Source organism: Leptodactylus fuscus, chromosome 11 (genome assembly GCF_031893055.1).
Source record: "Leptodactylus fuscus isolate aLepFus1 chromosome 11, aLepFus1.hap2, whole genome shotgun sequence".
In the NCBI taxonomy this organism is placed as follows: domain Eukaryota; kingdom Metazoa; phylum Chordata; class Amphibia; order Anura; family Leptodactylidae; genus Leptodactylus; species Leptodactylus fuscus.
This window is the reverse complement of record NC_134275.1, coordinates 34,409,163-34,436,591: the sequence shown is the minus strand read 5'-3', so window position 1 is coordinate 34,436,591 and position 27,429 is coordinate 34,409,163. Positions and strand designations below refer to the sequence as shown.

The 27,429-nt window shown below is 43.9% G+C and overlaps 1 protein-coding gene across 3 annotated transcripts in view; it reads left to right on the top strand.

Moving 5' to 3' along the window:
• The window catches only part of FLNA (filamin A), an 80,988-nt gene that overhangs the window by 13,961 nt on the left and 39,598 nt on the right, over nt 1-27,429 (top strand). For all 3 annotated transcript variants that reach the window (XM_075260156.1, XM_075260154.1, XM_075260153.1), the window contains exon 2: nt 17,498-17,931. In XM_075260156.1, the coding sequence (XP_075116257.1) occupies nt 17,556-17,931 (376 nt within the window). In that variant the 5' untranslated portion in view covers nt 17,498-17,555. The remainder of the gene's footprint in view (nt 1-17,497; nt 17,932-27,429) is intronic.

Sequence of the window (27,429 nt, the reverse complement as noted above, 5' to 3'; positions counted from 1 at the left end):
TGGGGTCTGTGTGTTTTCACTGCTCACCACTTTTTAATGCGTTCGGTATTCCATTCGGGGGTCCCCAACCGGACTACCCGAACGGAATACCGAACGCAGATGTGGACCAGGCCTTAGAACAAACTTCCATTAGATGTGGTTGGGGAAATCTAGAGTAAGTGAATTTAGGCCTACGTGAGATAAATACATGCCTATTAGTTGGTTAAGGGCAGATTAGATGGACCATTTGGTCTTTTTCTGCCATCAGCCTTCTATTTCTAACCATGGCCACACCAGTGCCCTCACATTCCCTTAAATTAGTAGTGATGCCGACGTCACTACACTGCGATTTATGATGCATATTGCAGCTATTCTTGTCATATAGTTATAGCCCTGAGGACCAAAGCTGCCTCGTAGCCATAACCCTAAAGGGAATCTATCGCCAGAACTCCAGCCTATCAACCCAGGGTTGGTACGGTTTCTGGAAAAAGATAGCCATGTATTTCTAGTTCATAATCTATGGGATGTATACATTCTTCATAAAAACGGACATTTTACCATAATTCTGTACTATTGCCTTGTTGCTGTATAGTTTAGCCATGCTTATTTTGAGAATCCTTTCTGGTGACATCCTTAACCTAAAATACAGTAAATTGTAGGAGGGGGAAGAGCAGGACACAAGCCAATACTTGTCAATCCCAAAGGCACGCTCAGCAGAACGATTGCCAGGCAACAGCAACAAAAAGAAAATACAAATCTGTGTTTTTCACAATCTCGGCTTCCTGTTTGGCGTTGCTAGACATACTTTCCTCATGTTGTTCTTTTACCTGAGTATATGACTGATGTGTCTGCACATTACTCTATGTTGTCTTTATATACAAACCTTTTGTTCTTCATTGTCTGGAGTGAAATTTCCATGTAAACCTATAAAGAGCTGCATAGAATTGCATATCATAGGTTTGATCTTACCTAAGAAACGTCTCACTCAGGTTCAGTGAAAGTTAGGTGGCCCCCAGTGTGTCCATCATGTTATATAGCTATATAGCCCTTTAATCTGCCAAATGCACACTTAAAGGGGCTCTATCAGCAAAATTATGCTAATAGAGCCCCACATATGCGTGAATAGCCTTTAAAAAGGCTATTCAGGCACCGTAAATGCTATATTAAACCCCGGTCCCGTTTTTAAATAAAAGCATAAAAACATATATGTAAATCTTACCGACCGTGCACCGGGTGCGATGATGCAAGATGCCGCGTCATCTTCGGGCACGCCTACCTCTTCTTTCTTCTTGGAGCGACGCCCTCTGGTCCCGTCTCTTCTGCCGGCTTCCTATTGGTCTTCTTCCGGCTTGAGGTCTTCAAATCCCGTGCCATCGTAGTAGCGCTTCCCTCCGTTCGCGAGCATGCAGTACGCTCATGTAGTTCTACGGGGACTGGCAAGTGAGCCTGTGCAGTAGTGCTCCAGAGGGAAGCGCTACTATGCAGATGTGGGGTTCTATTAGCATAAATTTGCTGATAGAGCCCCTTTGACATACCTATGATGAATGAATGAATATATATATATATATATATATACATATATATATGTAGAACCAATTATATATATATATATATATATATATATATATATATATATATATACACACACACACACACTATATCAGTTATGCACATATACACACATGAGCAGCCATCTTTCTACCTTGTCTTGACTTAAGTTTTCTATAGATGGCTATCTGGATTAGTAAACCCATTTTCTTATACTCTAAGGGCTAGTTCACACGTGAGTATAAGGGGAGGTTTTTGACAGCGGAATTCGCGTCCAAAACCTCCCCTTATAATGGTGGTCTATGGAGACCGCCGGGCTTCTGTTCTCCGCTAGCGGCGAGCTGCTGCTAGCGGAGAAAAGAAAGGACATGTCCTTTCTTCAGGCGGAAGCCGCGCTGTCTCAGTCGCGCGGCTTCCGCCCCCCGCAGCTCCCTCCTATGTCGGCTCATTCATTTGAGCCGACAGCAGAGGGTTAAGCCGCGACAGCGATTGTCGCGGCGGGCGGGTTTTGACAAGAGAGAGACGCGGCTCGCCGCGTCTCTCTCTGTGTCAAAACCCGCGCGGGCAGTTCACGTGTGAACTAGCCCTAAATATTTTGAGTAAGAGGTTCATAGTTACAAAGAACATATCTTACTCTGGAGGACTCAGCACATGTAATGTTTCCCTTTTCCGCAGTGGCGCTGTAGGGAATCTGAGTACTTACTAATCACTGTGGGTCCCGGCAGCAAAAAAACTGTATAATCGGTGTATTATCAATTATTTATAATCCTTGTACTTGTTCATATCACTTCATAGATTACCTTTGTATTTAAAGGGATTGTCTGGAGAATTTTATGTTACTACAGGCTTTTCATGCTGGACTTGGCAGTTCTAGGCTGGTTCCGACCTCAGGTCACATGGTCAGAAACAGCCATCCATCTCCTCCCTCCTCTCCCAGTACTTACCTGTGCTATAGGGGTTGGCTTTACTATAGTCTGCCAGTCCCTACAGCAAAGGTAACCTCCTGTGAAAAAGGGAGAGGATGGAGAGACCAGAGGTCATGACCTGGAGTCAGAACCAGCCTGGATCCTCCCAGGTTCTGCATGAAGAAACCTTGCAGGAAGAAAATTAGATAAAAATCACTGGACAACCCCTTAAAGCACATAGAAAGATTAATAGGACTTGGCTGAAAAGCATTGTAGGCAACCAGAAATCTCTGGCGGTTTGTTTCCCTTCCCCCTGTGACAATATAAGTGACACCAGGCAGGATTATAAAGTTTTGGTCAAATCTAGGCAAAGTATTTAAAACAAACAAACAGGCCAGTGATGAATAGATTTATACATTTCTTAGTGGAATAGCAGCACAACACAAGGGACAAGAAAAGATGCTCCAGAATTAGTTCATGAAAAATACAAGAATTTACTAAAACAGCCATGTCAGGAGAGGTGGCAGCTCCTCTGTAAGACTGTTTTAGTAAATCTGGCTTACTACTGTATATAAACAAGTCTTTAGCCAGGGGAAGATTATGGAAGATGTCACTAAAGCAATATTTACACTGTGCCTATCCATAGTGTGTCCTGGCGACGTCTGACTACTTTCCTAAACTGGATTAGACAACTGTATTCATTGGCATTGTCTTTTACCACATATATAATTAACATTGTGCCGAGTAGACTTTCATTAGTCTCATCTATTGACTTTCAGTGTTCACCCTGGGGGGGAGATACTTTATACCAGGGGAAACATGAGTCAGGAGAGGATATTCCTCTGTTATCTCTGCGCTGCTCTGCTGCCCCTCTGTGGATCACTGAGGAACATGCCAGACTAATACATTGTAAAAGTGCACAGTAATGAATGAGACCTCATACACACAGCTGCAATTTTATCTGCAGTTGTGGTCAGTGGACCCATAAGCAGCCGTAGTTTTAGCGTCTGTGTGTCCAGGCTGCATTTAAGAGCTGCAAATACCCATAGGTTGACCCCATTCTGGATGGGTCAGTGAAAACCACGGATGACATCCAGATACCTAACTGCGTATCATCCGTGCTATTTTCACTTTACAGACTGCACACATCTTTCATTTACCTTTACTTGTTGATATGAGAGTAGTAGGATTTTTATACACAATTATTGATAAATAGTTCTTTCCACCATCTTTATACCATTATCCAAGGTAGCAGCTCACGATGGTTGCACACTCGGACCCTCTTATGATATAGCACAATTAGGCAGTGCAATATGTAGGAGGGGTCCCCATGACAAAGTTCAACATGGGGCTCCTGTGTCCATGCCAAGGACAGAATGGCTTTGTGGTCACTTCCTCTCTTGTCTCATTGTCTATAGTCCTTTTGGCTGATATTGCAATTCTGCAAAGGCTTTCTCTTTCCAGTAATAAAGGGGATGAGACCAAGGAAGGTCCCATAGCAGCTGCTTCTAAGGTATTTATGCCCTTGGTGTTGAGCCTCATGTACACGGCAACATCTGTATTAACAACATACATTGACAAAAATTCATGAAGGTTCTGTGTCCTTCTATATGAAAACCACACACAGTTACAGATCACTCTGGACAACTTTTTCCAATAGAGTGCTTATCTTCACTGCTATTATAGGTGTAATACAAGACTTCATCAGCAGGGGGCCACTAATCACATGAGATGAGATCTGCTGCTATACTAGGCTGTGAGTATAGGACTCATGCTGAGGGCTGTAGTATAGTGTATAGTGTGCCCAGCCCTATAAGCCTGGATATGAACATGTGCTGTGCAGTTCCTGTCACAAGGGTTTTCTAAGATGCAATGCTCATGCTACATTTCTTTTTTTCTATAGAAGTAAGTGAAAAAAAGCCACCAGGTAACAGTTGCAAATCTGCATTGTGGGAACCCAGGCTAATAGCATTCACTGATACAACATCTCAGATTACACATTATTGGTCTATTGAACATTACATGAATGAATCATTTCTGGAGTCACATGTGGAAAACAGTTTGAGGTTTTACCCAATTTTTTTAGTTGCATTTTGTGTCACAGAGACATCAACCTACATTTCATTACCTTCTTTTTCTCTGTCAGGCTTTGTTCACATCTGCTTTTGCATTTCTGTTTATCTGTTCTATCATAGGAAGAGAATAGTAATAATGATGGCCTCATCGGATATGTCATATGATGGGATGCATTGGGTTTTCATCACGGTGTCCATCATTGTACCAGTTAAAATTTACCGAAACTAAAGCTGATCTACTATGGCCATAGTAAAGCAGCGTCGGGGTCCATATTATGGCCGCAGGACTCCAATTTCCCATAATTGTGGTTCTGTTGAACCTCACCTAAGTTAACCATACACCTTCACTAGCTGTCGGCTGAACACTTGGGCAACAATTATTCATCCCGACTTCCCCATATATAATGGATCTTGTATGCGATTTCTGTAGGGAGAAGGTGGCTTATGTGTAGGGAAAACAAGAGGAATGGGCATTGAAATTCAACATACCCCATTCCCCCCCACCCAGCACTATCTGTATGGGATAGTCAGGAGACATCCCTACATGTTAGTCACTTGGTCCTGCTGGAAGAGGCGAGGTCTGCCAGCTTTTCTCTTTTGTGTATGAAGGATTTTAGATTGTGAAATTCTATCCATATGCTAGCGAAAAATCCATTCACAACATGGCCATGGGTGATGAATGTTTGGACGTTGTAATACTAGACAGGATCCAAAAAGTTTAGCTTGGAAAGTGAATGGAATGTCTACGACCGGCCACTACAAACAAGAAGCAGCAGGAAAAATTCAGTTTCTATTATGTAAGGTGACTTTAGTCTTTCTTTTATGATAACTCATGGTCTACAATAGATGGCATTACAAATGGTATGAGCGGCGGTCTAAAAACCTCAGTCCTATAAAGCCAGCCATATCCATAAGATAGCTGTGGGCCAAACACTTCTTATTTCTCTCCAGACACCCGCCTGGTAAACACATAAACACTTATGGATGGAGGATGCACTTCCTGCACATCTGGCAGCCGCCCCTTATCTTCTGGGGATGAAGTATTGGCCTTTCAAGTTCGGTAGACTATTTTCTGAAGGCAGGACATGGCCTAAGACCTATAGCTGATAAATCTCGCCATCTCTCAAACACAACTGTCATTGCTGATACAGGGCACGCGGACTAGTGGATGGTTTATCAGGTAGGTACAAGTCATTTTCTTATTTATGCCATTTTCTGTCTTCAGTCAATTCTCTTCCAAAATTGGAAAATCACTAAAAAAAACGGACACATACAATCGCCCTGTGTCTACTATCGGGAGGCTCCTGGGCTGTGTCTATGTACATTAGGATTTGGTGTACAGTAAGATAACCATAAGCTAGGATGAGACCACCAATTTCAAAGGGTTTTCCACACTAAAAATATTGATAACCTATCCTAAAGATAAGTTACTAATATCAGATATATAAGAGAATGGCACCCGACACCCCATCAATTAGTTGTTCTCAGCAGCTAGTACACAGAGAATGGAGCAGGAAGCAGACAGCACTGTTCTCTGTATAGTGGCAGAACTGAGGTACTGCAGCTTAGGTCCCATTATAATAGAGTATCTGGACCTTGGCGCACAACAGGTGCTAGCATCACATTCAAAATATATTTACATACAAAGTGAGTTTGCTTCCCCGTGATAGATGCCTTACTAGCTTTGATGTGGTTTTATGACTACAACCTGCCTTCTACACTGGCATAATATAAAATTAGATAGCATCATTTTTACAAACACATGGTTATTTTCTTTGCATTTTGTTAGACTGCCTGGGGAATATTGATACATGCAATATCATGCAATGAAAGGATGCAATTCTATAGTACCCACACCTGTTTTATCAATGGAATAATAGGTTTATTATAGGAGGGACTGTGTTGATTTTAGATACATATATGACCTCCTTTGTGTCCTTCTCCATAGGAGTGTTTGGGCGCTGCTGTATGATGTAAGAATAAAAATACTGGTCTCTCCCAGAGAGATGCAAAAATTATCTATCTATCTATCTATCTATCTATCTATCTATCTATCTATCTATCTATCTATCTATCTATCCATTCATCCATCCATTCATCCATCCATCCATCCTGTAAAATGTACATAGACACAGGCCAGTCTCCGAGCAGACACAAGACGATCGGATATGTCAGTTTTTGAAGCGGTTTTCAATGACTGAAGACAGAAAATGGCATAAATAACAAAATGACTTGTACCAACTTGATAAACCATCCACTACTCTGCTTGTACTACATCATTAAAGGGGTTGTCCCATCACAAGGATCCTATCTATACTGCTTGTTAATGTGGATGTAAGACTTTTCCTAAATACACTGCTTCAGTAAAACTGCTTTGTTTGTCCACTATCTTACTTTGTTCAAGTCTTTGTGGCCACAGCCCTGACCTAGCTGCTCCTGAGTCAAGTGATGTATCTGCTGCTCTCAGGGGGGAGGGGCTAAGTGCACGGGAGCCAGCCTGTGTATCTAGCTATTCCTGTGTCTACACCACGTGACCTAGGTTCCTGTTAGCAGATAGGGGAGAGGAGCTGCTTTTATTTCTTCTGTTCTCCCAGTTATCAGGCTAGCTAATTCAATTGTGTTCATTATGGCAGAGACAGGCAGTCTCTGTATGTAACACAGAATGGAGTTGCTGCTGCCTGTACTTCATAGTCCAATATGGGTGGGCGGAGCTACATGCTAATTTGGGGGCAGAGCTAAACGGCAGGTTGCATGTGAAACCCCGCCCACCAAATGATGCAAGAAACCAGGAAGAAAGAAGATTTTACAGGAGTAAAGACTGATGAGTATGTGAGGTGGGAATACCCCTTTAATGACCAGTGGCACTGTCCATATACCATACTTGGATAAGTCCCACTCTCCAAGATTCAGGACTTTTACTCGAAAAACTACCTACATGACCTCTCCAAGATAGCAGCCATTGGAAAACCACTAACACATAAGACTTTGTCCAAAGTGGACTAAACCTGTCAAGAAGGAACTATCAGCAGGGCTGCCTTAACACATTAGTGGACTCCATTTAAAGGATTCATAAGTGGGCGCCCTACCACATGTTTCCTCAAGTGGCCCACACATAATGACCTCTGCTCCCCCCAGTGACTGTTCAAGCAATATATTCCATACAAATGATACTCCTATACCCCAGCTTCTACGGAGTGGCCTCTATGGAGATGTCTCCAGCTCAGGGCCCATTGCGCCTCGCTGCCACAGTTTTATCAGCCAAAGCCTGAATGGTGGATCACGGAGATGACAACTCCATACTCCACTATTGTATTCAACAAAAGACCTAGAGAGAGTTGGAATTGCTACGTGCCACCCAGAACAGTAGGATAAAACCTGAAATGGCTGAGGGGTCCCCACTACCATAGGGCCTAGTGCAGATGTAATGTATGGTTAAAGTAGCTATGCCTGTCCTCTCTCCTTACATGTCAAGAAAGTAAATAATTGCATTCCCCATTAAATAAAAGTTCTGGTGCATGTTTTCTTATATCTCTGCATTGTGTTCCTCTGTTATTCCTCCTAGAAATGTAGTTGATAATTGGAAGTTACCATTTCACTTGTTAAAAGACGTGTGCCTGCACAACCTGGCACTTTTGCTGTACTGTATGTGGCTATTGCAGGGAGAGATGCCCCCTGCTGGTAACAGCCAGTACATTTATAGTAGGAATAACAGAGGAACAGCACAACATAGAGGCATATGAAAAGATACTCTAGAATTGTTCTGTTAAGGAGAATATAACTATTTACTAAGACATGTCGGGGGGGGGGGGGGGGACTACTTTATTTATAAATTTCAGGAGGTCTGGATTAGGTTGGGTAACATAAGACATAAATCTGCCTGCAGGCTCCAGTGAAGTCAACATCAGTTGTGGGTGGTGAAGCCTCCACCTTATTAAATAGGAGGAACATTATTAGGTTGTGTTGAATGAAGCATGTGTGATGTTTCGCATGTTCCATCATAGGGGCAGAATAGTGCAGCTGTATTTGCACTAGGCCGCTCTCTGGCGCCTGATGCTGCTTTGGTTGTATTGTGTGAATCACTCCTGAAAACCTCAATGCCAGTCATCTCTGCATCTCAGAATGACAGAAAAGTGAGAACAAGGTGGGGGTGCTGCACACTTCTGTGTAGGACTCATAGTTGCATAGATAGCAGAACATTGGGAAGCATATGGTACAGGGGTGTGTGAGTGGAAGGAACTAGTGTGGTGGGTGTAGCGGAAGGAGCGAGCGGGTGTGCCACTGCTGTATGAACCAGCAGCCATAACACTTTACCCAATATAGCTTATGTAGAAACCACAGCAGAGATAACTGATCAGCCATACAACTACAATGTATTAGTCTGTGGAGTACAGACTGTTGTGCTCTCAGAGGATTGCCTGGACTGAATACATTTGTAGCAAATCCTGCAAGAAGTATATGAGTATCTTCACATAGTGTCATTTGGAGCTGATTTCACAGTGCAGTCTGTCCTCATGTTGTATTTAATGGGAGGCAATGACCAACATAGGATGCTGAGAAAATAAGCGTCTTGCTCCATTTTGCCACGGATTTTGCGGCCAATACAGCCATAAAACCTACAGCATGGGGCATATCGCTGATCAGTGCATTAAAGCCATAGCAGTGAGCTGAAAGACAGAAATCTTAACTCAAATTTTTCCCCCTAATCCGTTTAAAAAAAGCGATTACTGACAGACCCCATAGACTATAATGGGGTCCACTGGGTTTGGGGAAAAGGGCAAAAAATACATAGAAAAAAGCACAAATATTAATGACTTTCAGTTCCGGATTATTTTCATTAATATATTTCCTCAAGTGATTTTTTTTTTCACCCAGTGAAAATCCATGTTTCGCTTCCTCTGTGGAACCATTTTCAATATCTAAATCTGTCGAGTTTATGAGCCCCATGTTCAGATTTGTGGCAGATATTTATGACACTGATCTATTCCCTACATCTGAATATCGGGGTCTGTTTCTGCAGCATGTGTATGGATATCTGTAAACCACATTACAAGAATAGGGACAGATATGGAAATCAATACAAACAGTCTACCACATGGGCACATACAGATTCCTCTAATATGGAAGTCTATGCATAGGAAATCCACGTAATAACACAAGGTGGTATTAAATTATTACGTTAGACGTTGAAGCAGGGTAAACAAGGAACGTCATGCAATACATAACAGACAGACTGAAAGTAAAGCTGCACCCCGTCGCCCGTTTCGCACCCAAGCTTAGCATGGGAATGGCTTAGGAGTCCCATTTATAACATCTTGCTGTTATTCATACATATATTCCAGGTAATAATACCTATCTTTGGGGTATTTAATAAAGATGTACTGATCATTTTAATGATATCTGTTTCCGTGGGGGTCACATTCAGAAGTAACGCAAAGCTGGGTGACAGCTCAAGATAGCCGCTATGATGGTTTCAGTGTTTTCTATAATAACACAATATAATTAAGGGTTAAAGCGAAACTCTTATTTCCCTGTAGACTTTTAATGAACTAAATGTGGAAAGGAGCCCTGGATGTCTATTGTGAGCCTGGATTTGTACTATGTCCGATCTGTCATCTCATGTTGTCCCTCTTGTCTGGTGCTTTTCAGTGTCCAGCACTATGCTCATGTTAATTCCTCTTTTGTGACCTTTGCAAAGCACAACATACGCTGCCAGGCCCAGTAGATAACTGTATACAATACTGATAGGTAATCTAGGGTCATCCTAGTATATATGATAACTATGACCTGGTCCTCCGAACATCCTGTCCTGGCATCTTGTACCCTGCAATAGCAGGACTGATACACAATTCACAATTCATAAGTCATTGCAGAAATCCTGTGATGGCTCAGCAGAAGTTCTAACTTTGTGTATTAGGAAGGGATAGATAGATTATCTATCTATCTATCTATCTATCTATCTATCTATCTATCTATAAGAAAAACATTCAGCATTCCATAGAGATCCAATCCTCATCAGAATCCATGATATGGGGCTTCTCTAGAAGGAAAACCTCATAAATCTCCATAATACTTCTTCCAATGGAACTAGCCATATTGATTTTTCCATTGGGATTCTATATATTTCCAACTGAAAAGATCCCATATGAAATTCAGAAGTCCAGTAGGGCTCCATAGAAGTCTATGAATACTGCCTTTTAGACCAGGACCACACATTGCATGTTCACAGGATAATGGATGGGATTTATACAGATTCCCTCCACACTCTGTGGAAAACACTCACAGTGCAAAGTATTTAGTGTTGAGGTTTTGGGACCCACCACATGTCTATTATTGCTGTGGATTCTGCGGCAGTCTTCTGCAAAGGTTGAAAACCACTATAGCTGCAGGGGTTAAACCAACAGTAAAATCCAGCCAGTGTTTGCCCCAGCTGGGTCTGCTGCAGAATATCCCCCTGTAGCCGAAGCCTACAGTGGGGTCAGGTCATGGTTTACTGCCACGATCAATTCAGCATTGCAACAAAAAGCTGCATATTGTTGCAGTAATTGTGGCAATAAACTGCAAGTTGGCCACACAGTGTGAATAAGCCCTTATTATTATTATTATTTATTTATTTATTTATTTATTTAGCACCATTAGTTCCATGCTGCTTTACATTTGAGAGTTTACATACGGTACACAGAATATACAAAACAAATATAACACTACCATTGACCAACTGGCACAGTGGGATAAAGAGCCTTGCCTGCGAGGGCTTACAGTCTATGAGGGAAGAGGGATAGAGACAGAAGGTGAGGGATTTAAAATTATATGGAGTTGCTAAGCACACAGGGTAAGTTCACATGGCAGATTTTGGTCCGGAATTTGGCGCGGATTCCGCGTCAAATTCCGGATTAAAACATCACCTCCCATTGAATTCAATGGGAGCCAGGCATTTTGTTTTTCCGCAAGCAGATTTGTTCCGCTCGCGCAAAAAAGAAGCGACATGCCCTATCTTCCACGGTGGAATCAGCCACAGGAGACCGCAGCACGTCACTCCTTCCGGACTAGGACCATTCATCTGGGCCTAATCCGGAGCAGAATTCTGCGACTGTATGCTGGTGCACTGTATGCAGTGCACCGGAATCCAGTTGCGGATAGCCATTTTTTGGTCCAGAATCTGAGGGGGCATCCCACCTCAAATTCCGAACCAAAATCCGCCATGTGAACTGAGCCTTATGTTTCCAAGGCTTTTTTTTCCCTAATAGGGAAGCCTTGTCGTTTCACATGTGGTCAGTATAGCATTGTCCTGGCCTTAGTCAGCCCATAGATATAATGGTTATTAATGAGTGAGAATCTCACAAATCTTATTATACAGGTAACATCTGGACAAAACATTTTTTTCACCTGGGAAAACTTTTATTCCAGTTATACGTCGGCATTGTCATTGATAATTTTGACCCTCTTTCAGGACTACAACAGCGCAGACATTTTTTTTTCCTAAATATTTCTCTGCCTGAGGGTCACTCTTAATTTCTGCAGAAATGCTTACTATGTGTGCTGGCCTAGTGAGGGAATAATATGTACCCACTGACATACTAGCATCAGAACAAAGCACAGGCATGTGTAACTCAATCTCTCAACTACTTCCATTTTAAGGAAATTTTTGTACTGAAACAAATTCCAACCTCCTGTAAGACATTAGTAAGCCCTGCGGTCAGCCGGCTGCACACAGCATTCCCAGTCACATGACTCATCCCCCATCACTAAGAACAGGGGCTTCCTCAGGACAAAACCGCCTGGAGTACTGTGATCAGACAAGAGGCAACCTCAGGCAGGCAATTTCTTACATCGCTTCTCCTTGATGTATGGAATCACTGGAGCAATAGGTTATTTAGGTATCATTTAGGAGGGGAAGAAGAAAGACATGGATGACACATCCCAGTATTATACATTGATCTAGGCTTCTAAGCAAAAGCTACAAACATGAGGTGTATCAGCCCATTCCCAACTTCACGGCAACCTCTATATAGTAGTTCCCTACTGTATTAGGTGCGGCACTACATGGTGACCACCATCACCACTCAATGCCCACAGCACCCCTGCTGCCAAGCTAAGCTATGTTCTATTCATTATATACTATACCTTGTTAGTAGACAGACTCATCCATGTGCACACACAGCCTGGGAGAGAGTACGGTAGTTTTCACTCCCGCCCTTGATACATAGGCTGATCTGTCAAAACATTCCCTGTAAATAAGTATGCAGCAATGGGGATTAGCAGTTTGGACACAATGAGACGTATAGAGATGAGTACCATGGTATCCAGCTCAGTGAATGGAGAGTGTGTTAGTAAAGGGTTAACACTGCTTTTTTGCGTTCTTGTTTGCTACCCTTGTCTTCTATATGAAAACCAGTAAATCTGCTATATAGAAATACGAGAATAGGAAGTGATGCCAAGGGTGTTGTGAAATACATTTTATATATTGCTCAATACTTCTATATGTGCTGGATTTCTATATACCTGATCCTTTATAGAGAAGACAGAAAGGTCTGACCATGGCTTACTTTCCTCTCTAGCCAAGCGTGCATTTACATGGAGGGTGGGAGATAAAGCTGGTGAACAAATGATTATTCTGCCCGCACCTATCTAAGGAGTATGGCTACATTAATGTAACACTACATGAATATTAAGTGGGTAGATCGCCAGAGATAACACCTTGTCTGCCATTCCCCTCAGCAGCAAGACCGAGGCCAGACCAGCCTTAATTTTGGTGAACCAACCTTGGGTCACCTTAGTGCCCATATTTCAATGTTGATAAATGGTCACCAGACACTTCCGGTGCCAGTTACAAGGGTGAAATAAAATGCATTGGGTCACAACAGTGACTTTTTTGATGGATCTAATGTCAGCTGTTGACGCCAGTTTAGCATCGGTTTTGCCTCCATTCTGTACCGTTTTTGATGACCGAATGTCATCTGTTTTGCATCAGTCATGGGACTGTGTGTCCGTGACGGTCATGGTCAAAGTTAGTGCAGATCAGTGTTTTTCGACGACCGTTAAAAACTGACCTCAAAATAAAAATGGACATGTGAATAGACGCTTTCAATGTGTTCTCAAAACAGATGTGTGATGAACGTCGTGTGAATGAGCTCATATGGATCATGCAGTCAGATTTCAACATGCCAACCCTATTGTTCTCCCAGATCAGTACACATGCAATACTTGGTTGAGCCAAGTGTGCATGTGTAGGGAGGAGTCAGTCGAGATAGCTTTTTCAGTCTATATACAGTTGCTGACATTAACAGATGGAGATAACTGTCTCCCATAGGACACTGTAGGGATTGTAGGGTTATAGGTTGGACTTGATGGACTAATGTCTTTATCCAACCTCATCAACCTCATCAACTATGTAACTATAGCCTCCTTGTGACTCAGTCATCTGTGTACACAGACAGCCCACCTCTTCTGTCTCACTGGTTACTCACATCCTGTGATATTCTGTAGATAAGGAGAAGGTAGTACTCTGTCTTCTCCTGCCCCAGCTCTCCTGTAGCCATGACCCTTCCCACAATGAAATACTGACGTCCAATGAGACTGCGATTATATCTAGAATTATCTGTAAAGTTTTATAGGCTGTAAGTGTCCTTTAAATCCCTTCTTAGCTCAGTAAATCTGCGGTAAATTGCAGATAGATTACTATACAGCAACATTAAAGGGACCATATAAACTAATGTAATAAGAGAAGATGCCTGGTAATATGGATGTAGCAGCTCATTTACTAAAGACCTGTCCTAAATCTTCCCAAAAGATCAGTCCTGAATCTTTACTTAAGATCACTAAACACATAGGGAATCATTCTATATAGTCGTCATTCTATAAGGTAGTCCAGGATGCAAAAGAAATATGATAATCCTTTAATAGTCCCACCATGGGGAAATTCAGTGTGTTATAGCAGCATGATAATACAGTAATATATTACAAGAAAGAAAGAAAGAAAAAGATACTAGGAATCATAGCAACTAAACAGAAAAAGAAGAAATCAGGATCATTCAGTTCTCTGTGCGGAGTGATCTTCGCTTAGCCTGATGTTGATTATACAGCCTGACCGCAGTTGGAAGGACGGATCTCCGATAACGCTTCTTCTCTCACTTGGGGTGAAGCAGTCGGTCTCTGATAGTACTACCCAGTGCTTGGATGGGATGGGACAGTATCCTTCTGTCACCCACCACCTGTACTGGGCCCAGGGGGCTCCCCAGGACAGAGCTGGCCCTTCTAACCAGCCTGTCAAGTCTATTTCTGTCCCTGGCTGGTATGCTCCTACCCCAGCAGGCCACTCCGAAGAAGATGGCTGAAGCAACCAAAGAGTTGAAAATGGCTCTAAGAAGTGGCCCCTGGACTCCAAAGGCCCTCAGACTCCTGAGCAGGTAGAGCCTGCTGTGACCCTTTCTGTGCAGCGCCTCCTCTATCTCTATTTTCCAGAAACTCCTTTCTTGTCCATGGACTGTGTCTGGTATTACACCATTCACTTGAATGGAGATGTGCCTGTAATACCAAAAGCAGCCATTGGTTGAGAGAGACGCTGTTTTGTTGAAACAGGCAGCCATTAATTCTCTTATACTAGTTTCACCACACTAGTGCTTGTGGGCCGTCATTCAGGTCCATTGGGGTACAGCTTTAACACACGCTCCGATGCAGATGTGAACCAACCCTTTCAATGTTGTCCTAGTATAAATCTATATAGTCTCCTTACTTTCATTTGTAATTTTGTCAATCGAATCTGAGATGTATTTATTTCTTTTTCTTACTTTTTTAGTGCCATCATATTCCACAGTACTTTACACAGATATTGCCAACACAGTCCCAAGTAGGGCGCACAGTCTACATTCCTTCATTTATCTGTATTCATCAGTATGTTTTTGGAGGGAGAGTCACACTAACAACACCCCCCTCCCCCAGCGATCACAAGAACATGGGTCCCCTTTGTGAATGGACCCCATGCATATAAATTCTATGGCATGGGAGGAGATTAGTGGCCACCAGACATCTATGATACTGCTGTTCTCGATGGAAACAATAGTGTCAGTCAGGAAAAATCCCATATCCTTTTCCCTAATTCTAATCTTGGTGCCTGAGCCAACCCTTGGAGCCATCCTTAGTGATCTATGGGAGGGTGTATAATCCAGGTTGTGTAAGCAGCATTTGCATTTTTTTAATATTCATGACAGAAGGTCAGACCGTGTGACACGAGGGGTGTAGAGTTTCTGTGGGAAGAGAGAAAACATGGGTTTCAGGGGCCTAAGGCTGGCTATACACATTAGATTTCGGATGGTTGGCATGTGGTCGTCCAATTGATGATAGGGTGGGTTAGTAGGAATGACCGCCACATCAATTTAACAATGAAACTGCTCTTTAAGAGGGCACAAACAATATGGCCGATCTAAAGTCTACTTTTGGCCAGCCATGAATCTACATGTCCTATAGTTGGCAGAAAATCTATTAGTTGGCTTTAGGCTGGACTTATGAGCTGTGGCTGTTAAGATCCAACTTTGGCGCCAATCCTTATCACTGTGGACGACTCTATAGCGTAGAATGGAAACCATTGTAGGGAATCTTACATGTCTCAGCTTTAGGACACTCTCCTTTTAGCAGAGCAGGCGTCTCCTGAGCCCCAATATGCTAAATAAGTTGTCCACTAAGTGTACTGTATCTAAGGACATGCATTTGTCTCTGGCTATCTCTTATAAGGGCTATGGGGGTTATGGGAACCATATGAAGCCCACCTAAAGTATTTTCCTGCTAAAGTTTTCGTAAGAGGGCCAGCAGAGATTCTTACACCAAACCCACTTGAATTGTTTTTTTTTTTTTGGCAGAGGAAAAGCCTGCAAAAAAAATCTGCAGTGTGTATTGTGTGTGTGGCCTAAAGAGCGTTTCCCACTATCGATAATAAGAATACATTTTATTTAGATACTCATCTCCTATTCACAGAATAAAGGTGGGTGTCTGAGCGCTGGACCACCTGACATTCACATGGACCCCTGTTTTCCTGATTGATAGGGATCCCAGCTATTGAACCCCCAAGAGGGGGATAAGCATAAGGGGAATTGTCTGGAGTGATCCCAGGCAGAGAAGGAAAGGATTGTGGGAGAGATGGATCAAAAGTAGAAAAGTGCCTGACAGCCAATCAGATTCATCACCCCAAATATGTGAATGGAGAATTGCACAAATAGCAATTACCTGATATACTGACATAACTTGCTGTCACTTTCTCTCAGTTACACCCATGGGTGCAGAGCCTATATCCTGTGGTGGAGGGGGTGCAGGGGAGTCAGGGGTGCATGTGTCCTTCATGTAGGGGTAGGAATGAATCTGATAAAAAGTTTTATTGGGGGAATTGCTGCTAAGAAATTTATTACATTGGCACAAAGGAAGGAATATACTGAATAAAATCCTCAGTACAAACAGGTATTTCTGTATCTGAGAAAGAGTTGCGATATCAGGGCTTCAGCAACACTAGATGGCCATATAGTGCCCCAGGAAAGCTGGGTACTGGTAGCCATATTGGTAATCACTCAACTTTCCCAGAATCAGATATAACTAAAAAGCAGCTGGGTACATCACTAATAGAAGAGAAAATTGTGTTATCTTCATCTTGGGGCTTAGGTGACATGTAGAGTATGTATGTGTATGATAACATGTATGTGTATAATAACATGTAGAGTATGTGTATGATAACATGTATGTGTATAATAACATGTAGAGTATGTGTATGATAACATGTATGTGTATAATGACATGTAGAGTATGTGTGTGATAACATGTATGTGTATAATGACATGTAGAGTATGTGTGTGATAACATGTATGTGTATAATGACATGTAAGAGTATGTGTATAATGACTTGTATACTGACATGTATATGTATGATGAGTTATATACTGACATGTCTGTATATGAGCCAGTGTCTGCAGCATCTTCAGCCCTCCTGACAAGCTGTCTCCATTCTGTTTTTAGGCCCCGCCCCTCATCCTCATTCTCCGCCTCCTCCTCCTCCTCCGACCGAAGCTTTAAAATGAGCAGCGCCCACCCGAGGCTCACCCAGAGCGGAGCCGCGGCTGCAGCAGCAGGAGCAGCGCCCGGGGCGGACCCAGCAGAGATGCCGGCTACAGAGAAGGACCTGGCGGAGGACGCGCCATGGAAGAAGATCCAGCAGAACACCTTCACCCGCTGGTGCAATGAGCACCTCAAGTGCGTCAACAAGCGCATCGCCAACCTGCAGGTGGACCTGGGCGACGGGCTGCGCCTCATTGCCCTGCTGGAGGTGCTGAGCCAGAAGAAGATGTACCGCAAGTACAACCAGAGACCCACCTTCCGCCAGATGCAGCTGGAGAACGTGTCTGTGGCCCTGGAGTTCCTGGACCGAGAGAACATCAAGCTGGTGTCCATAGGTAGGACTAGATATATGGTGGGGGATAGGGGGAGGGGTTCTCTGGACTGAAACAGAGGTGAAATGGGTACTTGGATAGGGAGGAGGGGTACACTGGATATATAGTGGGGACAGGGAGGAGGGGGTGCAATGGCTATATAGTGGGGACAGGGAGGAGGGGGTGCAATGGGTATATAGTGAGGACAGGGAGGAGGGGTACACTGGGTATATAGTGGGGACAGGGAGGAGGGGTACACTGGGTATATAGTGGGGACAGGGAGGAGGGGTATACTGGGTATATAGTGGGGACAGGGAGGAGGGGTACACTGGGTATATAGTGGGGACAGGGAGGAGGGGTGCAATGGGTTTATAGTGGGGACAGGGAGGAGGGGTGCAATGGGTATATAGTGGGGACAGGGAGGAGGGGTACACTGGGTATATAGTGAGGACAGGGAGGAGGGGTACACTGGGTATATAGTGAGGACAGGGAGGAGGGGGTGCAATGGGTATATAGTGGGGACAGGGAGGAGGGGTACACTGGGTATATAGTGGGGTCAGGGAGGAGGGGGTGCAATGGGTATATAGTGGGGACAGGGAGGAGGGGTACATTGGGTATGTAGTGGGGACTGGGAGAGGAGGTGCACTGGGTATATAGTGGGGACTGGGAGAGGAGGTGCACTGGGTATATAGTGGGGACTGGGAGAGGAGGTGCACTGGATATATAATGGGGGTAGGTGGGGAAGGGCAGACTGGTCAGAAAGACCTGAAATGGTTACATGGCTAGGACACATAGCCAGGGTTAGAGGAGGGGTGCACTATTTACATGACCCAGGTGAGAGAAGTGGGTGCATTGTCTGTGGCGTGTCATGTCAGGGGATAGTGTATATATGGCAGCAGAAAGGGTACATGGGGTAGACATGCCAGGGGGTGCACTAGATACATAGCAGGTATGGGTGTAGGGGGTTAACAGTTTGTGAAGTGTTATGTCAGGGCAACTGAAGAGTGGGCAGGGGGTGCATTGGACACCTGACCAGGAGAGTAGGAGGAGAGTGTGCATTAGATCTATAGTCAGGATTCAGTGCACAGTGTTCCTGACCAAGACAGGAGGATAGTTTGTACTGGAAACATGGCCAGAACTGGTGAAGGGGATGAACCAAATACACTGGGACACAGGGGAGGTCCACTAAATACAGGGCCTGTATACATTGTGCACACCAGGATCAGGTCTATGTATACATATGCAGAAGTTGCTCTGTATAAGTAGGTCAGAGGAGACCTTGCTGGGTGCACAGGTCAGGAGTATTTTGTGGAGCATATGTTCCAGGTGCAGGTATCTCCAGCCTCACAATAGTAACGTTATGGGCGGTCTCTATATTGGAACACTTGTTCTCTGACATACAGATGTATCCCATATGTTTCCCTTTACTGTACACTAAAGCCTTTCATAGAAGGGAACTTTCTACATAGCAAGGGGTCTAGTGTAGCAGCACAGCTATAATATCTGCCATAGTGTTTTCCCTATTGACTTTATCTTGCACAGATTAACCAGTATCCCTTGGTTTTTGAGGAGGGGATCAAGTACAGGCCTCTCTGACATACAACCATAGTTTACTGGGCATCTTTATTTAACTGGAATTCAATATGGAGGGTTGTTGAAGCTGGTGTTGATGCCCGGGTACATAGATTCCTATGTTAGCTTAGACTGTAGTGGCATGTGCTGCAGATTCCTGCTCTTGTTACACGTGTTCCTCTGAGCTGTTGCGGTGATGACATGCATGGCGTTACAGTACAAATAACAAGGCAGATCTTGGCTTCTCAGCCATTATATCTAGAAATACATTTTTATGGTCTTTAGATGCAGAAGAATGCCGATCATTCCGGGAATGCCTCTAAGTAAATTGCCCCAATCTGGGCAGCTCTGGGGGTCACGCTCTTGGTGATCCCAGAAGACCTGTGGAATGCTGTTGCTATGGCATTTCCTTAGGATCGGCCAGACCAGGCATTTCTGGTCAGGAAACCTTAGACTTATTATTCTTTTGTGTGTTCAAAGATGTGGCCTTTAAATTAACCCCTTCACTGCCAGCAGTTGTCAAAGAACAGCATCAGGGTAGGGTCTGCAGAATGACTTCCTTTAGATGGCCATCCTAGTTTTGGACCTCCCATGAATTAGAGGAACTTTCAATGTTCTGACCCTTTGGGTTATTTCACGGTTTGTACATTATTTGTGCCTGTAGGGTGTACTTTTTTGTTTTTTTAACCGTAGAATTGTAATGGACAGGATTAATCATACAAACTCATTACAGGCGGGTGGATTTGGGGAGTGTCAAGTGTTTCAGAGAAGAGATCTGATTGTAAAACATGACGAGACAAGAGCCTGAGAAAATCTTCAAGTTTTATTACGAGCCTGTGCCACTTAAATATGATCCCCTTCAGACATGGGTGGGAAGCAGAAATTTATGTGAGGTGATGGTTGTCAAGGACTTTTCTGAACTTGACTTTCACTTGAGGCTCATGTACACAGGCATGTAACCTAGTATGACTGCATAGGGGTCCGTAGATGGCTGTTCAGGCGCTGTATGTGCAGCAAGGTATTTTCCATATGTATTCCATGCATTTGCAATAGGACATGCCACAATTTATTTTACATTCCAGACTGTTAAAATGTGTCCAGTTTTTGGCTGTCAATCCTTGAGATGCTGGCAGCAAGGAATAGGTAGGTTTTATCATTTCCTCAAACCCAAGGTACACAGGGCCTGGAGACCTATAACCAAGAGCTCCAGTGCTGGGCAGTCAGTCGGCCAAACCTTTTCCCCAACTGACTCTTGATTCCTTCATAAATGGCCGACACCATGCTCAGACAGACGCAGGAATCTTCCTAATAGCCAGTGATTGTATTCCTATCAAAGTATGCAACATGTAATGTATCATTTTTATTTTGAATCTGGAGTTGGTCACATTTTTCTAACTTCACCAAAAGCAGTCCCCAATCCCAGGACTCCACCTCCATAGCCCAACAGAACTTCACTCCAAGGCTTTCCACAGTATTAGTGCTGTGGGCAGTGTTTCTTGGGGCTCAATCTGAATATTTCAGCTCTATTAAAGGTTGCACTGGAACTCTGAAATAGAGGCTGAAACATCTTTTTCCAAGCAATGATGGTGAATGTAGCTGTTCCTTGGTGTGTTCCTCCTCAGCAGACATTAGAGGACCTTTCATGGATTTGGGCATATGTGGTGTTATGTACCGCTGGAATTCAGCGCACTGTCGGCTTTCCCGATCTATGCCACGGATGAAGAGCTATCGGTGCTGGTACCTTAGCTCTTCACAGTCAGAAAGGGGTTTCTGACACTGTCAGGAACGTCCTTCTGCACAGCAGCGCCTATCGCTCACACTGTACAGCGCTATTGGCGCTGTTTGTACAGAAGGATGGTCCTGACAGTGTCAGAAGTGCCCTTCTGACTGTGAAGAGCTACGGTACCGATAGCTTTTCACCCGGGGCACAGATCGGGAAAGCCGACAGTGCGCTGAATTCAGTGCACTGTCGGCTTTCCAGTGGTATATAACAACGCATGTGCCCGAATCCATGAAAGGTCCTCTTTAAAGAAATTGGAGCAATCCATGGGGTGGCCAGGGAGGTGTAAAATAAAGAGCATAATCGCCTATCCCAATTCCCCAATACTTGTTCAGTATTTTGCTGGTGCCCCATTGCCAAAAGTGTTGAACTTCATGTGACTGCTGAGACCAATCTGTGGCCTCAGCAGTTGCTGGAGTGTTTGCCGTGACATCACTCATGTCATGTGACCGCTAAGTCTCTGGACTTTTGGAAATGCGCCACTGGTTCTAAATGAGTGTACATCAGCAACACACAAAGGAGTGCTGGGGATAGGGGAGGATATTTGGACTGGGGCAGATGCTTTGTGCACATCTATATGTTCTGAACAGTTATCTGCTTATTGTTAAAGGGTACGACTTGCATTGTGGGTGCATGGGCTAGCGTCCCCAAAGTAGACAATTTAGTGCTTGTAGTGGCCCTCTCTCATAGCTCGGAGTTCAACACAACATCCAAAAGGCAGCAGTGTTATCAATGGCTGAACACATGACTAGGAAAGGTAGAGTTTTCCATTAAACTGCACTACAATGGGAAAGTGCGTTCTCCCTCTGAGACAGTTAGAACAGTGAGCCTTCCTCTGTAGATCTGCTTTATAGTAGACATCTGCTTTTCTCATCCTCTCCTCCTGCTTTTGTCCGCCTTGTCTTTTTATCTCTCCTTAGGCTTGCAGGCTTCCTGTATATCCTTGCACTGTCATCCTAGTGGGCCACAGCCAGTTCTGTCCTCGGCCTGCCTGCCCATCCTGTATTTAGTGGGTAGACAGAGAGTGAATGGCAGCGCCACACCCAATTCTGCCGTTCTCCAAACCACTACTTGAGCAACCACCACCACTCTGCATTCTTGTGCGTGTACTATACTAACCCTGAAGAAGTGCTGAGACTTGCACGTTAACCCCTGACTGCCCAGAAGACTTGTGCTGGATTGCTTTTCCAGATATTCATGCTGCTTTTCCATTTATGAGTTTAGTTATTGCTTTTTTTGTGTAATTATGTAGTACAGAGATCACATTGTACAGTATGCAGTATAATAAGTGGCCATTAAATTCTATATGGATCTGTTCACACTGGCATTGTGCAGTTCTTACAAATCTCATGATGCGTTCCAGTCACTTCAGATCCCATTCACATATAGCTCTCATGTTTCAGTTTTGTAACTAGCTAGGATAAGGGTGTAGCCACCCTCATTTAGGTTGAGGGGTATATTGGGTTATGTTCCCCCGGACGAATCAGAGGGCGAAATACGTGTTTATTATGTGTATATGCATTAATTTTATAGAGCACACACGTGTTTACCATGTTACTTTGACAGCCCAATCTAGTATTGCATGATGTAGCGGCATGTCACATAACATGGATTTGTCACTGCCAATAATGGGGATTGTGCTCGCGTTGCAATCTTACTGGATTTTTGCACAACTGCCTTCACTATCGTTAGTTGTGAATGACCGTACATGCATCTTTATATCGTGCGGCCAAAAGTCAGTTTGTGTGTTCCTAGTCTTTAACCTTTCTCGTAGCAACAAAAATCCAATACAACAGAGCCAAACCTAAGATCTGCCGCATGCTGTTGCCCTTAGCTTGTATACTGGAAATTGTAATTCCAAAGTCGCTAGAGAGATGGCGCTATATTCTGTAATCTCAAAACAAGCAAATCTGATAGTTGTAAGTAGCTTTGGGCCCTGAAGGGCTGCACAATCCACCCTAAAACTGCTTTGTTTTGCCCAGAGCGTTACTTTGATAGCAGGTTTGCTATGTTTACAAGGAAGGTTTCCATGTTGACAGACTGCAGTGATCTGTAACTGTAAATCAGGGTAGGAATCAAATATGACTTGCCTCCAGGCTTCTTATTGCAGGTGCTTCTATTGCCCAATATGTGTTGTAGCTGTGCAATGGCGTCTCACGTTTTAACATGCTGAGACCCCTCCACCTCAAATGAGATGTTACTTGACCTGTCACCTCTCAACATGTCTGTTTTTGTAAATACATGCTTCCCCATAACATAATTCTGGAATATTTCTTCTTAAAATTTGCAATTTCCACTGTTCTTTTGGTAATGTAATAAATTGACAATTAGGCATTAAAATTCCCAATGTCCCGCAGACCATGATCTCGCGTAGCGACAATGTACAGGGATAGACCTTGGCAGGAGGAATGGTGACACGTAGATGTCAACTTATTCCTAAATTTCCAGGAGTAATAGTGTGCTAGTATTTACTGTTCTTACCAAGTGTACCCTTTATCTCCAGTTCTCCCATTGTGCATGGTAATGGTCCTTAATACTTCTATGAATAAAGCAGCAGACAACGGCCACCCAGCTCAGTTCTTGAGTTTCTTTTGTGCAGTCCCATAATAAATGGTATAGCGGTGCATGAGGGATCTGATACATACATACAGGGCACTTGGGCCTCCATTTTTGGATCAGTGGAGGTCACCGATCCCCCTATCTTGTGGTTGCAGCATTGCAGCCTCTGTCTGCACCGCTGGTCTAATAGATGGGCTGATCATCATTCAGTGACAGGATTGGTTCGCTGATGGTCACTTTTAGGACCATTGGTTGTTTTCCTGAAGGTCCAATGAGCGTGGCCACCTCAGGATTATATAGAACCCATGTGCCAAGTAGGTCTTATGCTCGAGTCCAGTCGATAAATTGCTAAAATAAAATCTCCTGGCAGGGATATAATACTCTGTACAGATGCTGAAAAAAGTCCTGTGACTTGTTGAAGTTGTCAGTGGAAAACTCCTTTCATATCCGGAAACTCCTTTGTTCGAAGTGCCTGAAATCTGGGAAATATTTGTCATTCCAAGTCGTAGGAATAACCGCACAATATCCTTTGTATGTGGGAACGAGGGCTGTGGCTGAGCAGGTCCATGAACACTTGTCTGCAGAGAGTTTCAAGATCCTCAAGGTAAAAGCCATGAACAGCACCAATATATTCTGGGAACAGTCACACATGTTCAGAGGGCTGAGATAAGGAATTTGGTTCCTTAGACTTAATACAGTACTAAGACATAGGAGTTAACCTAAGTTAAAGCGAACCCAAACACAAAGTGCAACTTTTGCCTGACCGTGTTTTCATAGTTTCTAAGGGTTTTCTTGGAAGCCGAGCTCTCGTTCTGCAGAGTGTTTTCTGCCTCTGGCCGTGCACAATGGTGCGCAGAGTACTTACCCTGGGGTTCATATGTGCTTGTGCCAGAAGAGTCAGAAGGCAGGGTGAGGACACGCTGCTTCACGGTGTACACAAAGGTAGTTGACAAGTGTGAAGGATTTTGTCCCACAATCCTGCAGTCAGCTATCCTGGCAAGCCTTGGATAGGGATAACTTCCTATGCAGCCACAGCAGAATTGTAATACCTGCTGGTCATATGCAGATTGGCCCATACAAAAGACAGAAGAGCTTATATGTAGACCGCTGCTTCAAATGTTTTTTTTTTTTTTTTTTTCTTCTTATACCAGTGAAGGGGAAGCACCCTCAAAACAGTGGTGTGCAGGCTCGGATTACGATAAGTCCCCTCGGGATCTCCTGAGCCAGGTGGTCCTCCAACTAACCCTGGCATGGCACAGTACACTCAGAGGCGCATTTTACAGCATCTTTAAAAGACTGCATCGATATGATATACTGGGAAGCTTCTAGAACGCATTTCAGGGTTCAATTGTGTCCAACACAGATGCACCCCTTTATCAGATCTTATGTTGCCAGCTATCGCAGGTTGTTTTCAAGACAGGTCATGTGAAAACAAACCAGCAATAGCTGGCAACAAAAGATCTGATGAAGCAGTGCATCTGTGTTGGACGCAATTGAACCCCGAAATGCGTTCTGTGGTAATAAAAGCCTAGTTTAAGTCCAAGGCGTATCATTGTAGAGGAGGAGCGCATCAGCCCTGGGAGTTGAGTTTGGTTTCTACTTGTCATGTGGTCAGTCTGCCCCGACGACCTGGGTTCCTGGATGGATGTGACCCCTGCTAACAAGCCTCTTCAATGAATTCAAGCTCAGTACCCAAACAGGTGAATCAGGTCTTCCCAGGATTTGAGGAGAATCTAGGGCAGGCTTGCAATAAACCCCATTTAAGCAGAAGGAGCGCAATCCTTTCCTGTTGCCATCCTCACCTTATCCATCTAGCCAGTATATTTTTATATATTGGGCTCCTGGTGACATCTAGGTGCAGAGTCAGGCCAGCCAGTATCCTGCCTCCCGGGGTCCCATCTTCTCAATTGCCTTGCCAGTGCCTGATCCTCTGACCATTCTTCAGCATGGAAGGGGTGACTGCGTGAAGAGCTACTTTTTATTGGGGCTACTTATTGTTGCTCTTTGGCACGTAAATGGCTAGCCATGGCAGAGCCTGTGCCCTCCCGGCTCTTATTGAAGCTGAAGGATTGAGGTAATCTGCTTTGTCAGGGAAGGCTATTTTTCGTGGAATTTTGAAGTCTTTTCCCTGGAATTCTGCTTTGTTAAACTAAATACGTGCCACTAGAGATTCTAATAGACTTGTCCATACAGTTGTAGCTGTAAGGAAACCTGACATTATCCAGCGACGCTCACGATCCTATATCTTACAAATGGCTACTCCTAGAAGTCCTAACATGGCAGACTCATCTTTCATAGAACACTTCTGAAATTTCCTTTGAGCTTCAGAGAAGCAATGCTATAATTTTCCTACTTTTTCCTATGGCGGCAGACCCTCACCTATAATTATGGGGCTATAAATGTTATGAGCGCCAAAACACATCGGATATTGCGTAATGTCCGATGCTGATCAGCCAGTGTTAAAATGATTTGATACTTGGGAGGTTGCACACCCCTCCCCTGTCTATATGCTTTCCCCTTCGTATTTCTGCTCTAGTGCCAGTCTAGGCTTTCATACACACCAGAGACTCTTGGCTTCCTTTCAAGTGCAGCAGCTGCTGAATAATCTGCTGAGTGGGTCGTTTTATCCCAATGTCATGGCAACAGCAGCCTCTGGCGTCCCCTTCTCCCTCCAGCCTGGACCTACAGGCAGTCTGATTAGAAAGCAGAACCCCCGAAAGTCCTGACCCCCCTCCCAGAGAACCAGGAAAGTAATTGCTAATTTGTGTCTCCCCTTGTAGTAAAGTATTGCTGCCCCTCTTTAACATTGCAGTGAATGCTGTAAAGCATTTACTTGGGCTTTTAGATCAGTAGTCACGGTGTGAATGCATTTGGCAAGCAGAGACTCCTCTTGGCACAGACCATGGGTTTCTTAAGTCCGACTTGTTGCAAGCTGCAAATTGGTTTCCTATCCAAAGAAATACAGCATATGGGCTGTCACCTAGCGAAACAATGGTAATTTGTAGTAGAGCGGCCATATAATAGCCTTGTGGTTTATCCCAAGGAAAACAATGCAACTTTTCCGTCACGGCTAGGTAGTCCTGCAGAATGGTAAAAACTTGTTTATTCTATTTGTTCATCCTGGGCCCCCTGATTCAGGGTGTTATTGCCATAGCTACAGTACTGCCAGAACTAATGTGATGTTTAGACACTAGTACTGTTGTAGCAGGCAGTGTTAATCCCTCTTTTGACACTTTAGATGTCATTACTGGGTATCACCTCTGAATGTATCGAAAAATCCTTTAGATGAAGCTCTTTATTAGCTGCCTTTCCACTGAATTCTCTGCCCCCCTCTGTTCTTGAGTGATCAGTGCAGATAGTTTTGGTGCCTGATATCCCAACTGGACTCTCCAATATCAAGTGGGTGGTGTCAAACAGGTAAGGGGGCATGTTTCTGAACTGAGTGACACCCCCTTGCCTGCTCCTCCTAACACCAGCCATTTGACATTAGAGTCTAGTTGGATATCAGGCACCAACACTTAACGTCATGGATTTCTTAGGAATGGCGGGGGCTGGTCCAACTGGACCAGAAAGGAGCAGTGCCTATTAAAGGATGAAAAGGGCTCAAGTTG